Source organism: Psammomys obesus, unplaced genomic scaffold (assembly GCF_907164565.1).
Source record: "Psammomys obesus unplaced genomic scaffold, mPsaObe1.curated_primary_1811, whole genome shotgun sequence".
Classification (NCBI taxonomy): domain Eukaryota; kingdom Metazoa; phylum Chordata; class Mammalia; order Rodentia; family Muridae; genus Psammomys; species Psammomys obesus.
This window is the reverse complement of record NW_026596131.1, coordinates 9,344,674-9,357,629: the sequence shown is the minus strand read 5'-3', so window position 1 is coordinate 9,357,629 and position 12,956 is coordinate 9,344,674. Positions and strand designations below refer to the sequence as shown.

The window sequence follows — 12,956 nt, the reverse complement described above, 5'->3', positions numbered from 1 at the left end:
AAGCCTGGCATGGCTGCCACAGCCCCACTGAGCAGGCTCCTGGGCCTGCCATGTGGAACAAGGGAGCATTCTCCCTTGGCCACACCTCCCCTTGTCCCCCTGCCCTTCCTACTCATAGGACTCACACATAGAGGCCTGCATGTTCTGTGCCCCTGTGGGAATGAAAAAAAAAAAATCTGTTTTCACCAAACCAGACGCAAACTGAACTCGTCACGGTAATGTTTGTACATGCATGTATTTGCCCAGGCACACAGACACACATACCATTTGCCCTGTGTGTTCAAGGGTACTATAGTGGCATCTTATTTTCTCTTCCTCCAAGCCTCTCTCTCTAAGGCTGACACAGTGTGGTCACAAGGAGGAGCCCAGGATGGAGGGGCTGGTGGCCTGTGTTCCTCTAGACCTGTTTGAGGCCACCTCTCAGCCCCACTCCCTTCTCTCCCTAGGTCCCCTCCCAGGCCCAGTCCGGGCAGCCTACATTACTCTGATGAAGACGTCACCAAATATAACGACCTCATCCCAGCTGAGAGCAGCAGCCTGACTGAGAAGCCCTCGGAAATCTCTGACTCCCAGGTGAGGGCCACAAGGATCCGGTGCCTAAAAGGTAGTGGCTGCTACCAAATGGGGGTGAATGGATGAACAGCTTCTCATTGCACAGCCAGCCTCCTCTTTCTCTCCCTCCTCCTCCTCTTCCTCCTTTCTTCTCCCATCTTTCCTTCTTTCCTTCCTTGACTAGTGCTGTGTAGACTAAAGGGACTGGGGAAGCTATCCAGCAGTCATTCATGGCCCTGCCACCACCACCTCTCAGCCCAGCTCAGAGTTTGCCCCACAATGAATGGGGTCTGGACCACATGAGGTCTCTACTCAGGACTGGTCCCCTGTAGTTTCCAGAACCCTCCCCCCATTGTGCATGTTCTCAGTAACTCTGACTCATGGAGGAATCTTGGAGCTGAGGTGAAGAGTGACTAAAGAATGGGCTAGAGACACAAATCAAGATAAGAGTACTTCCTGAGCATGCGTGGATCCTGGGGTTCAGTCTCAGCAGTTCAGTGGATCAGAGTACTTACCTAGCATGTGAGAATCCCGGGGTTCAGTCTCAGCAGCACTTACACCAGCCACACCCACAATCCTGGGGGGCGGGGAGAAGAGGGGAGGTGGAGCAGGAAATCCAAGACTATCCTGCAGTTCACTCATGTGCAATAGTCTGAGATTCTAGCTCCTTAGTTTGGGGCCCAGATGCCACACTGTGCCTGCCCGTAGAGCTAGGTCTGGGCTTTGTTTCTGCACTATCCCAAAGCCGCCTATGGAACTTTCTAGAAAAGTCTTCTGCTCTGTCCAATGAGACATCTAAGGGAACCAAACTCCTCTAAGTGGAGTTTCTAAAGAAAAAAGGGGGGGGATTAAAGAATAAATGCTCTAGAAACTAAAGTTATTCCCCATCCCCCTCCACACTCCTACTTTCTTCACACCCTCCCAACCGCCACAGGACTTTGGTTACACATATTAGGATGATGGTCGCATGACTCCAGAGGGCTGTAATGGGGGACGTGTTCGTTTGAACGGTGTGTGGTATGATGCCTGAGACCTCCATGGAAGCCACGGGATCTGCAGTGACTCTGTGACTAGAGAGTCCGTAGTAGCCCTTCACACTGAGCAAGACAAAGTTGAGCCATGCAGCACCTGGCTCCTCACAGGCCCCAGAAAAGCCACAGAGTGGGAGTCCGGGGCTTTCAGCTTACCAAACCTTTGGCTTTAGGACCACCACAGAGAACCCAGGTTCCAAGAGGCTGTCACTAGAACCCCGGCATCTCAGAGATGAGAGTACCTGAGAAGACACTGAGAACAGGGCGTGAGAGGGCACCCACCCCCAGTGTGCTCCTTGCACTCTGTACTGTCATTAAAGTGTTTGCCTAGCTCTTGGTAAATAGCCACATCCCTGAGCTTTTAAGTGTCACCAAAGGGACCCCAGACAGATAGCTTTGCCACTCTGTAATTACCAGGAACACAGGACCCTGATTCTAAATGGCTTTCTTCCATACTTCTTGACAACTAGGGGAACTGTGTTTCTGCATCAGCCTAGGGCTTAGGACAGCTCCAGCCAATTCATAGGGAGGGGCTGTCTGTGACTTCTCTTAAACCCCTTCTCTCTCTCTCTCTGGTCCTGGGAATGGAACCCCAGATTCCCCCACTTGCTGGGTGAGAATTTTAACCCTGAACCATATCGCCAGCCTCTGAGCCTATTTCCTGAGCCTATTCTCAGGACATGGAGGTGATGGGGACACGGCTGTGACTGCACCCCACCCCCAGAAGCTCCTTAGGGTCTGCAGGGTTAGACCTCTGACACCCTCGTTGCAAACATCCAGGAATAACCCCTGCCAGAGCTCTCCGGGTTACCAGTCGGGCTCTGGAGTGTAGCAGATCCATCCTGATGGCTGTCCTGGGCAGATGACAGATGCAGGCCCCTGAGGACCAGCAACCATTCCCCCTCAGTGTCAGTGGCTCTGAGAGAATCACTGCCTCTTGGAGGGGTCCCCTCCCCCAGGCCTCCTGAGCATGAGAGGTGCACAGGCAGCCTGGTTTATATTCTGAGTCAGGCCACCCAAATCTTGTTCTCCAAACCTGGGTGTGAGTCTGTGCAGCCTTTCTCCTGTGAGACAGTCACAAACAAAAATGTCAATTTGATTTACAAATAAACATAGAAGACACAGTGTGAGAAAGGCCCCCAAAAGGGCTGTGGGTGAAGTACTAGAGGAAGAGTCTGGTTTATCCCAAGGACCCAGGGCCATGCCTCCAGATATGCTAAAGCACAGGAAAGACACACCCAAAGAAATTTGCCTGTGGCTTGTTTGATGGAATGTCTAAAAATGCAGCCTGGCTGCATTCCAACTCATTTTCAAAATAACAGCACAAGTTTAGTTGAAAAAAAAAAAAAAGTGTGTATTTAGCACACAAATACATCTCAGTGGAAAAGAAACACTGAGCCCAAAGCATATATCTTCTGATCTTGACATTCGGTTCCTTAGTGGTATCATGGGTAACCAGCTTCAAGCTCATTTTAAAAGAATTAAACCTATGTGAAAAAGTATAAAGAAAACGTGTGGGACCAATCACGTCTAATATTTATTGAGTGTATGGAGCACTTGCTAGGAGTCAGGATGGCCTCTAAGAATTGTGGGTAAATGACACTCCGTGGTCCTCGGAGGCCCTGGAAGTTACTGGTGACATTATGGCTAACAACAGTGGGGGGCAGGGAGCATGCACACCTCAGGCAGTCCAGAACTCCCAGTTCCCCGCCATACCTTTGTTAGTCCACGCTTACGCAGGCCAGGCCTATTGAAGGAATAAGTGCTGACTTTGGCTGTGTGGAGCTCACTCACTCATTCCTTCCTTGGGATGTTCATTCGGCACTCATTGGTCCACACTACCGAATAGTACCAGGCACTTAATGGCAGTAGTTGCAATGGGAAGCAAGAGATAATCTTGGTGATGTCCTAGGACAACATCCGTCCCAAACCTACCTTGGGAACCTCCCTTATGGCCCTTCACCACAGACATCCCTGGCAGCTAGGCAGCACAGGCTGACATTTTTAAAGCTGTTTTCACAAACAGAGCCCAGAACTCTGATAAATGATCCCTCAAGAGGACATCAGCGAAGTCCTCTGAAGACTCAGACTATCCAGCTCTGATTCCCAGGGCCCTTGCAGAAGTCACTCTGGCCCAGAGCTTAGCACATCCAAGGGGCAGAGCCAGAGCACTGTGTTCAGAGTGTGGTCAGACAGAACAGAGACCCCTTGGGACCCCAGATGAGAGAGGGGTGTCTCTTATTCTCTGAAGTTCTCAAAATAGGGACAGAGACATATGCACAAACACACACACACACACACACACACACACACACACACACACACACGTCTTCCTGGTCCCAGATCTCAAACCTGTCTCTTAAGCCCTGAGCCTTTACCAGCTGAGTCTGGTACAGGAGATGGGCAAAGAAGCAAAGGGCTTTGTCTTCTCTTTGGGGTTTCAGCTTTTTCTCTAAGGTTGGCTCTCCTTGTGGGTCCCTCCCCCACTCCTGTCCCCCAGCCTGGCGTCTGCTCTCCCGCTCCTGAGACCGGGTAATTGCTGATTGAGTGGCTTTGAGGAGCTGTTAAGAGGCCAGGGAACTAAAGCAATCGCTTGATGATGGCCTGGCGGGATGGCCCCTGAAAGCCCCCTTTGTGCTTGCCTGCTCCTGGGAAGCTGCCTTTAGTTACGGAGAGAGAGGGCTGAAAGCTGCAATTGGAGCCCCTGGTCCCCCTCACACTCTTTCTTCTCACCCCACCCCCACCCTGAAAAGAAACAGATGTTCAGGGAGGTGGAGGCGGGAGCTGCCCCGTTAGTCTGAGGCAGGGGGGTGGGTGGGCCTCTTCCTCTTTGGCCTTGGGGAGCTGGAGGAGGGACTGGCCAACAACTCAGATCCCACCTCCTGAGCACACCCCCTTCCAGCCTTCCCATCTGTCAGGGCTGCTGTCCTACAGCGCCAGGCATCCTGTAGGTGATCAACAGATAGCAGCTCATGGTCTGAGGTGATACAGATAAACAGACTTTCAGATTTGGGCCTGGAAAAGCCAGAGAGGACAGGCCCCATCCCCAAGCCAGCTCCCCCTCCCCCACTGTTAGTTAGCAGAGGAGGCTGCCCCATTCCACTGAAATCATTGAGGCATCCTCCAATCCCTGACCCCTTCTGATCTCTCCCAAGAGGCCTCTGAGGCTTCCCACTGAAACTTTTTCCCTGCCCCAGTCTTTCTCCCCATTAATACCATTTACTTTACTCTTGCCTGCTTTGGCTCCTTTTGCCTCATAGGTTACCATTTTATGGACTGGTCCACCAAGGCTGAAAGCCTTATAGAGGCAGTAACAAACATCCCACCACCTCTCACCCCAGAGCCTTAGACATTGCAGAAGTGGCACACAATGATCTGGGGCTCCTCCAGCGGAAGCCTGGGGCTATCCAAACGTCTAGAAGCCTCAGAGATGCTGGCAAACTCTTCAAGACAGGAAGCCAGTGGAAAGATCTGCCTAGTACTCTATAGCCCCAGACCCTTCTGGAAGAGAGACATCCCATCCACCCACCACCCATATCCACCCCCTCACATCACTGCCACAGACCACCACCATCACCCCAGCCTCCTGCCTCAGGACGTGAGCCTGGCCTCAGCATATGGAAGCTATGCTGTCTGTGTCTTTTGTTCTGGGTAGGCAGCTTGGCAGACACACACACACACACACACACACACACACACAAAGGCTGACATTGTGCTGCCTTGACTGAGAGGCTCTCCATTGTGGGCTCTGCCCTCCTGGGGAAGATGGCTCCTGGAAGCTGCAAAGGGAGAAGCTGAAACTGCAAAGGGGTGGGGGCTCAGGGGGCGTGGAGGGGAAGGGATGGAAAGGAGGGGTGAGCCAGAGAACTAGATTAGCAAATGGCTGGGGAGTGTTGGTCTCCCTGGGAGGCAGGAAGGGGGTCTCATCTTCCTCTTCCTCCAGGAGCTCCAGATGGGAATAAGGGCAAGTTAAGAGAAAGGATGAACTTAAGAAAATCAGGAAGACCTGAGCTCAAGCCCCGAATACCCAGGTCCCGGCATAACCCTCACTCTCTCTGTACTTGTTTCCTCTTTTGCACCCAGCATCAGCCCTTAATTAAGCACCCATGCCCAAGCAGCATCAGTACTAACTTAGCATCAGCACTCAGCACATAGTACCAGTACCTGCACACCTGTAGTACTCACTGAGTACTCACACAGCACTCACACAGAATAGGGATTTCCATGGTACCAGTACCCACGAAGCATTGTACGCACACAGCACCCTGAGTATTCACAGAATCAATACTCCGTCAGAGAGCATGGGCACTCACTCAGTGCCAGCACCCATGAATCGTCAGTGCTCGCCAACTCCAGTGTTCACGTAGCATTAGTACTCTGGCAGCAGGCCTATCGAAGCAGCCCTAGCATTCACAGAGTAAATTCACAGCCACAGCACAGAGGTGTAAAAACTAATCACAGAAATGCAGAGTCAGCAGCAGCTCCTGCCTCCCCTGGAGCACCTGCCTGAGAAGTCATCATAGCCCTGCCTCTCTTGAGGGTCTAGATGGCGCAAAGGTCTTGGTCCCTAGAACACTCTCAACACATTCCCATCTCCCATGGCTCAAGCCTGGGAACAAAGTCACCTCCAGTTGCTCCAGCTGTCAAACAGGACACAGTGGGTCACCCCAAGCTCACTGGTGTTGGCCAAGCTAGGTTTTGTCACCGGCACTCTCCTGACAAGCCTGTTTTCCCGAGGTTCAGGGACACTGGTGTTGGGCAGGGGAGAGGAAGGCAAGGCATTAGCTGGGTAGGAACCAGAAGCCTTGGTGACATCCTCTGGGCTGCATGTCACTAAGTGTGCCTTTCAGCATCCAAGCTGGTCTGTTCCCCAGAGTCTCCATCTGTTGTCGTATTCCGTCTCAAAACATTGCTGGAAGCTCGGGGTGGGGGAGGGGGAGTGGTAATTTTAGCTCCACAATTCAGAGCTTACAACTCAGATTGACTTGTCTCCCGCAGAAGAGGCGTGTGCACAGAACTGCAGACTGTCATAACAGAGTTAAGAATAACTGGATATTTTACACGGTGGGGGCAGGGGGCACCTCCGAAGTCATCATGGGAGAATTTGGAGCTTTTGGTGGCATTAAAAAATTTTTCATTTGTGTGTGTGATTCACCTACATATGCATGTAGGAGCCCAGAGAAGTTAAAAGAGGGCACCAGAGTCCTTGGAATTACAGGCTGCTATAAACTATACAACATGGGTGCTGAGACCCGAACTCAGGCCCTTGGGAAGAGCAGGAGATGTTAACTGCTGAGTCATATCTCTAGCCTCTGTTGACATGATTTACATGACAATTTCCTTACTTTTTTCCTGAATCATATATGGGTAAAAATGTGCATTTTTCACTGTCCGGGGTTTCCCAAGTCTTGGTCTAGTTCAAACTTTATTTCTTGTCACAGAGTACAGGCACAGGTTAGAATGTGTTCGGCCTAGAGACATGGCTCTGTGGCTAAGAGCACATGTTCTTGTTGAGGACCTGGTTTGATTCCTGAGACCGACATGACAGGTGGCTCACAACTGTCCATAACTCCAATTCCTGGGGTCTAGTGCTCTCTTCTGACCTCTAGAAACCAGGTACACAGCCATACATACAAGCAAAAACACTCATACATGTTAAATACATCTTAAAAAAAAAAAAAAAAGCACCTTGTCATGGATGGTCAAACTGTCCTTAGTGGAGGACATCATGGCATCTGAAATTCCAGCACTCAGGAAGCCAAGGCATAAAGACTGTCACCCACTTGAGGCCAGCCTGAGCTATGAGCATGCTATAGACCATCTTGAGCTAAAGAATGAAATCTTGTCTCAAAAACCAATAATCAAAAAAAAAGACACTAGACAAAAATATACAGCATGGACCCCTCTGTGTGGAGAATCCAGAACAGGTGTTCCTGAAGACAGAAAATAGACATGTGATTGTACTGGGGGTGGGGAGGAGGTGGAGAGAGGGCTTAATAGGGCCAGGGTTGTACTTTGGGGTGACCAAAATATTTGGAGCTGGATAGGCCTGATGGCTCACAATGTCATAGACTAAAGAATGCTGAACTGCTCACTTCAAAATGGTTGGCTTTATGTTAAGTGACGAATAAAGGTTAGAATGTAAGTATGTAGGTCTTGCTTGGTGGTATGGTTCTGAAATCCTGGCTATCATGAAACTAAGCAGGAAGAACACAAGATGAAGGCCAGCATAGTGAGTTCACTACCAGCCTAGGGAAAGCCTGTCTCAAAATGCAGTGTAGCTCAGATGTAGAATGCTTGCCTAGTGTGAGTGAAACTGTAGTTTTCAAGCCTTCATACCACAAAGGAAAAAGACTTTCTTCCTGCTCTGACAACGCATTGGTAGCCATCTCATACCAGCTGTCCCTGAAGAAAGAGAGAAGGGGATGTGAAGGGACCGGTAGCAGTGAGGGGCTGAGAGCAAGTCTTGAAAGAGGCAGCACAGAGAATGGAGCCAGGATGTTCTGTGCTTTTGAGCCCTGGCCTTCCCAGGACATTGACACCCCTGGTTCTCTGTCCTCCTAGGGAAGTGACAGCGAGTATGAAGTGGACACGAACCCTCAGAAAGCCCACTCCTTCGTCAACCACTACATCAGTGATCCCACATATTACAACTCTTGGCGGCGCCAGCAGAAAGGCATCTCTCGGGCCCAGGCCTACAGCTACACAGAGAGCGATTCCGGTGAACCTGACCACGTCACTGTCCCCAACAGCAACAGCACCCAGCAAGGCAGCCTTTTCCGGCCCAAGGCCAGCCGGACTCCAACGCCCCAAAACCCCCCAAACCCCCCAAGTCAGCAAAGCACCCTCTACCGTCCCCCCAGCAGCCTCGCCCCTGGCTCCCGGGCACCCATAGCAGGGTTTTCATCCTTCGTTTGACATCAGAAGAGGAAAAAAATGAAAGAAAAGACACCAAAATCCTCCTTTGCCACTTCCCAAAAACGCCTGCCAGAAAACACACAAGAAAGCCCCACCAAGACATCCAATCAACTTTTCACCTCCCAAGTTTATTTTTCCAGAGATTCCAGGGCCAGCAAAGCCAGTGTGGAGGAGGGGGAGGAAAAAGAAATCCACAAGAGTACTTGGACGCGTGTGAGCTGCAATGGCTTCACATACTTGGGGTCCATTTTGCGGTGTGGAGGGCTTGGAGCACTGATAGTCTCACTTCTGCCAAGGACAGAGAAGTTTGGGACCCTGGAGAGAGAGGCCATACGGCAGGTGGGGTGGAGGGATCTAGAAGCTTCTAGGCATACAAGAAGCTTCCCCTTTCCGGCTTGGGCTAGATCCCTGGGTTTGCTATCCTTACTCTCTGGAAAAAGGATGGATGCCCTAGAGGTGAAGCCGGCCTGCTGTCTCTGGCTCTTCCTGGCAGGTGTCCCATGGCCTTGTCATCCCTGGGCCCCGCCTCAGCACCCTCCAAGGGCTCATTGCCTTTGCTCAACTTCTCCACCAAGCATCTGGTTTATTTTGGGAGAAGAGAAGAAAAATCAAAGGGTGAGAATCCACTTAGCAACTTCCTTGTTCCTGGGGAAAAAAAAATTTTTTTAATTGTGAATTCAAGGAAGAGGCCTAAGGGCTGAGAGAGAATCCTTACACAGCTGTGTAACTGAGACCTGCCTCCTGTTGCTTGGATTCACTTCCCTGGATGCAGATAAGGAGAGGTGATCTCTGGGGAATGGAGACCTGGGGTGCTGGCTCAAGACTAGGGGATGCTTTAGGGAGATGTCCTGCAGAAATTCAGAGATGCAAGGACGAAGCCTTGACTGTTTTCTGCTGATCCACCTGCCCAACGCTGAAAGGAAAATGGGTTGGGGGTGGTGCTTAGGGTAGGAAGCTCAGTCCACCTAGGGGGACAGGGAGGTTGTATGTTCAGATGTAACATTCCCCCTGAATGTACACCTTCTTGCTAGCCTATGCATCTGCCTCTGTGAACTTGCAGGAAAAGGGGTCCAGGGGCCCCTCTCAAGAGGATACTCTGGGGCTTCTTTGCCCATCAACATTCTCACTTTAAGATCCATGTACCCAGTGTCTCTACCCAAAACACACAGGTGCCCTGAGGGGTGGCCCAGTCCCTGGTCCTGAGGGTTTACAAAGAATCAAAGGTCACTTCAACTCCCTCTAACATCTCCCAGGCTCTGCTCAGTGAAGGCAGAGCTGGGAAGCACCAAAGAAGGACCAGCTCTAAAGCTCTGTCCGATTTGGACGGAGTTGAGATTCAGGGTCAGCCCAGCCAGGAGAGGCCGGTCAGATGGGATCAAGGGACCAGAATAGCTAATGGGAGGGAAAGCTGTCACTCCCAGGAATGTTCTGTAAAAAACCACGGGGGCCTGAATTTCCCATCAGCTTTGGGCTTCCAATGCAAGGATTTAGGGAGAAGGTTTTCTAATGTCCCAGATTGGCCTAGGTCCTTGGGGACATCAACCAGTCTAAGGCTCAGGCTACGGCTAGGAAGGCCTCCTTCAGAGACTTCATTGGGCCATGTCCATTTCAATATAGGAACATTCTTGCTGGGAGTATGTACTGTAGTTACTGCTGGCCTTAGCGGAGAGCCTGTAGCTGCCCTCAGCAGTCCCTGATCAGTCACTGCTAACTCTCACTGGGCAGGGACGTCAGGGCCAAAGGCCTGAGTAAAGGACACACTTGAGTACTAAGAATGTGAGTACTACACGGCTGGCCGCTGGGATATGTGAATGAGGAAATGTTGGAAGCCAGGTCAGTGGGTAGGTGATCCAACTGCTGTATATAAAGAGTGGCTTTTCACAGTGATGTCTCCCAAGCAGATCCTAAGGCTCCTAAGCCAGGAAGCACAGCCTTGTCCTCAAAGGACAACAAAGGGATGAGGCCTTCCCCCTCCAGGAAGTCAGGTTTCCAGGGCTACCTTGGGCTTTGTCAATTAGCTGGACCCCAACCCCTGCACCATCTGGCACCTCCAGAGCCGCACATCTGCACAGGCTGCATGAGCTCACACTGCCACTGTTCGTCCCTTATTTCTTTTTTGAACAGCTTCATCTTTTGTCCTGTCTTCAGAGGCTTTAACCATTTAAGGATGTTCTGAGTTTACATTAGGGAATTATTAGCCCAGCTCAGCTCAGCCCAGAGGGAACTTTAAAAAAAAAAAAAGCATTTGTATGTATATGTGTGTGTGTGTTGCACATGAGGCCAATTTTCCTTTGCCTTTAATGAGTCACCTGGTGCACTGAGATTCCCCCTCCCCCTTCCGTGTGCTCATTGGAACCCTTGCTGACATCCATGTGCACATGCAAACTTGTGCTTACGTACAACCATGCAAAGGTAGGCACAGAACATGCATCTGTATGTGTTAGCAAAGGGGCTTTTGTCATGCCCTCTGATGACTCCTGGTTGTGTCTCATCCCCAAGAGGCATGGATAGCCTGAGTCGCTTGCACTTGGGGTTATCAGTGGGACCTACTGCCCAAGCCAGCTGGGCACATTACAAGCTGTAACTCCTAGATGAGCCTACAGTGAGAGTCTCCATTCAAGCACTACCTGCCCAGGTGAATTATTGCATCCGCAGTTGCTGCTGCATCTCGACACCCGGTAGGTTTCCAGCTCTGGAACTCAAGGTAGTTTAATATCTCTTGGCTTTGTTTACATTTCTGCTGGGCAGTGGAGGGTTCCAAAAACTCCACCCCGATACCCTACCGCATTCTAAGAGTGTGGTGGGCACCAACCCTGGGCAAGGAGGCACTTTCAATTTCCTGGGCCTATGAGGCCAGGGCTGCTGTCTTGTGACTCTATGAGAAACGGGTTCCCAGAAGGGCATGCCTAGCCCTTTTGGCGTTACCTCTCTGTGCCCTGAGGAAATCTGTGATGTAGCCAGGAGCCGGCGCTTAGCATGCTGGGGCTGCTCTTTCCTCTCCTGGCAGTGTCAGCTGCATTCTTGCAGGCTGTGCACCCAGATTGCCAAGGCTAACCAAATAGCTACTCTGGGCTCCAGAAGCATTTTCCTCCAGAGAGCTGCAGGGAGTTTACAAACCTGAGCTGCCTCTCCTAGCCCCCTCTCCACCCCAAACCTGACACTACCAGGAGTCAGAGGGAACAAGGACACAGCTGGGCTGCCTTGCCAGCCCTTGTTTCTTGAGGCCTTCTTAAGGTGCCAGAGCCTCACCTTGGGCTGTCCTAGGCTGGGGCCCTCCTCGCCTTCTCACACGGCACAAGGAAGGGGTCACATGCTGCCAGCCAGACGGGCCGTCAGCAGGGTAAAGAGGGGACCCACCACCAGCCACCGCCAGCTCCCGAGTGCCTCTGTAGTCCCATACAGGGACACCCATCCTAACCAACACCTTGAGCACAGGTGCCCACCCCCTAGGGACAACCCCCTCTTCTCTGTTTCCATAAAAAACAAATCCAAAGCATTTAAATGTGTTACCTTTTTTCACCCATATAGGCTCCCAAAACAAAACTTGGTACAAATCTTTATTTTTTTGATTTAAAAGCTATAATGAAAAATTATAGGGAGAGTATTCATTATGGCAGGTGTCTATCTGTAAGAAAAAAATATATATCTATATGTCATATAGCTTGTTAGCAAGTTTATTTTTTAAATGAAAGGTAAGAAAGAAATTGATTTGAAATATATACCACAACAAGTCCCATGTCCTGTCAAACTGTCAGTATTTTATAAATAAACATTTTTTTTTTTTTGGAGTTCTGAAGTAGCAGTCATTCTTTTTCCTCGGTACAAATTCTGTTCCTCAAACATATGTTTCTATTTCTAGCCATGTGGGGATTGCGAGGAGCAAGTCAAGGGCAGGACTCATCTGCCCTCTTAACCCATCAGGAGGTGGTATCTATTCCTTTAAACAAAAGGTACTGCTTCAGCCCAGCATGCAGGAGCTCTGGGTTCAATCCCTAGCACCAAAAGAAGAAAAAGAATGTGATGTTTTCAGTTTGGCGGATAAGAGCCCCTTAGATGTGTGATACAACTGATAATGGTTAATAATGTCAGCAGCAAGAGGTGGGAGAAGTGTCTCAGTGGTCAAGAGCACTAGTAGTTTTTGCAGAGGACCCAAGCTCAGTTCCCAGCACCTGCGTACTTGGGCTGCCCATAACTGCCTGTCATCCAGTTCTAGGGGATCCAATTCCCTTTTCTGGCCTCCATGGTCACCTGTATACACACACACACACACACACACACACACACAAATGAACTTAAAATAACTATGTGAAATAATGATGACCGCAAAGGTGATACAATCCTGCCACTCCTTGCCCAGCATGGGTCAAATGATCAGTTGATATACAGTAACTGGTGAAGCCCTGTGATGATGTGACAGCGGAGGAGGGAGTAAGGAGCAGAAGCTCGTTCTTGGAA

The 12,956-nt window shown here is 50.5% G+C and overlaps 1 protein-coding gene across 2 annotated transcripts in view; it reads left to right on the top strand.

Moving 5' to 3' along the window:
* The window catches only part of Sdk2 (sidekick cell adhesion molecule 2), a 267,967-nt gene extending 255,717 nt beyond the window's left edge, over positions 1-12,250 (top strand). For both annotated transcript variants that reach the window (XM_055592508.1, XM_055592509.1), the window contains 2 exons: positions 447-573; positions 8,148-12,250. In XM_055592508.1, the coding sequence (XP_055448483.1) occupies positions 447-573; positions 8,148-8,501 (481 nt within the window). In that variant the 3' untranslated portion in view covers positions 8,502-12,250. The remainder of the gene's footprint in view (positions 1-446; positions 574-8,147) is intronic.
* The last annotated feature ends 706 nt before the right edge of the window (positions 12,251-12,956 follow it).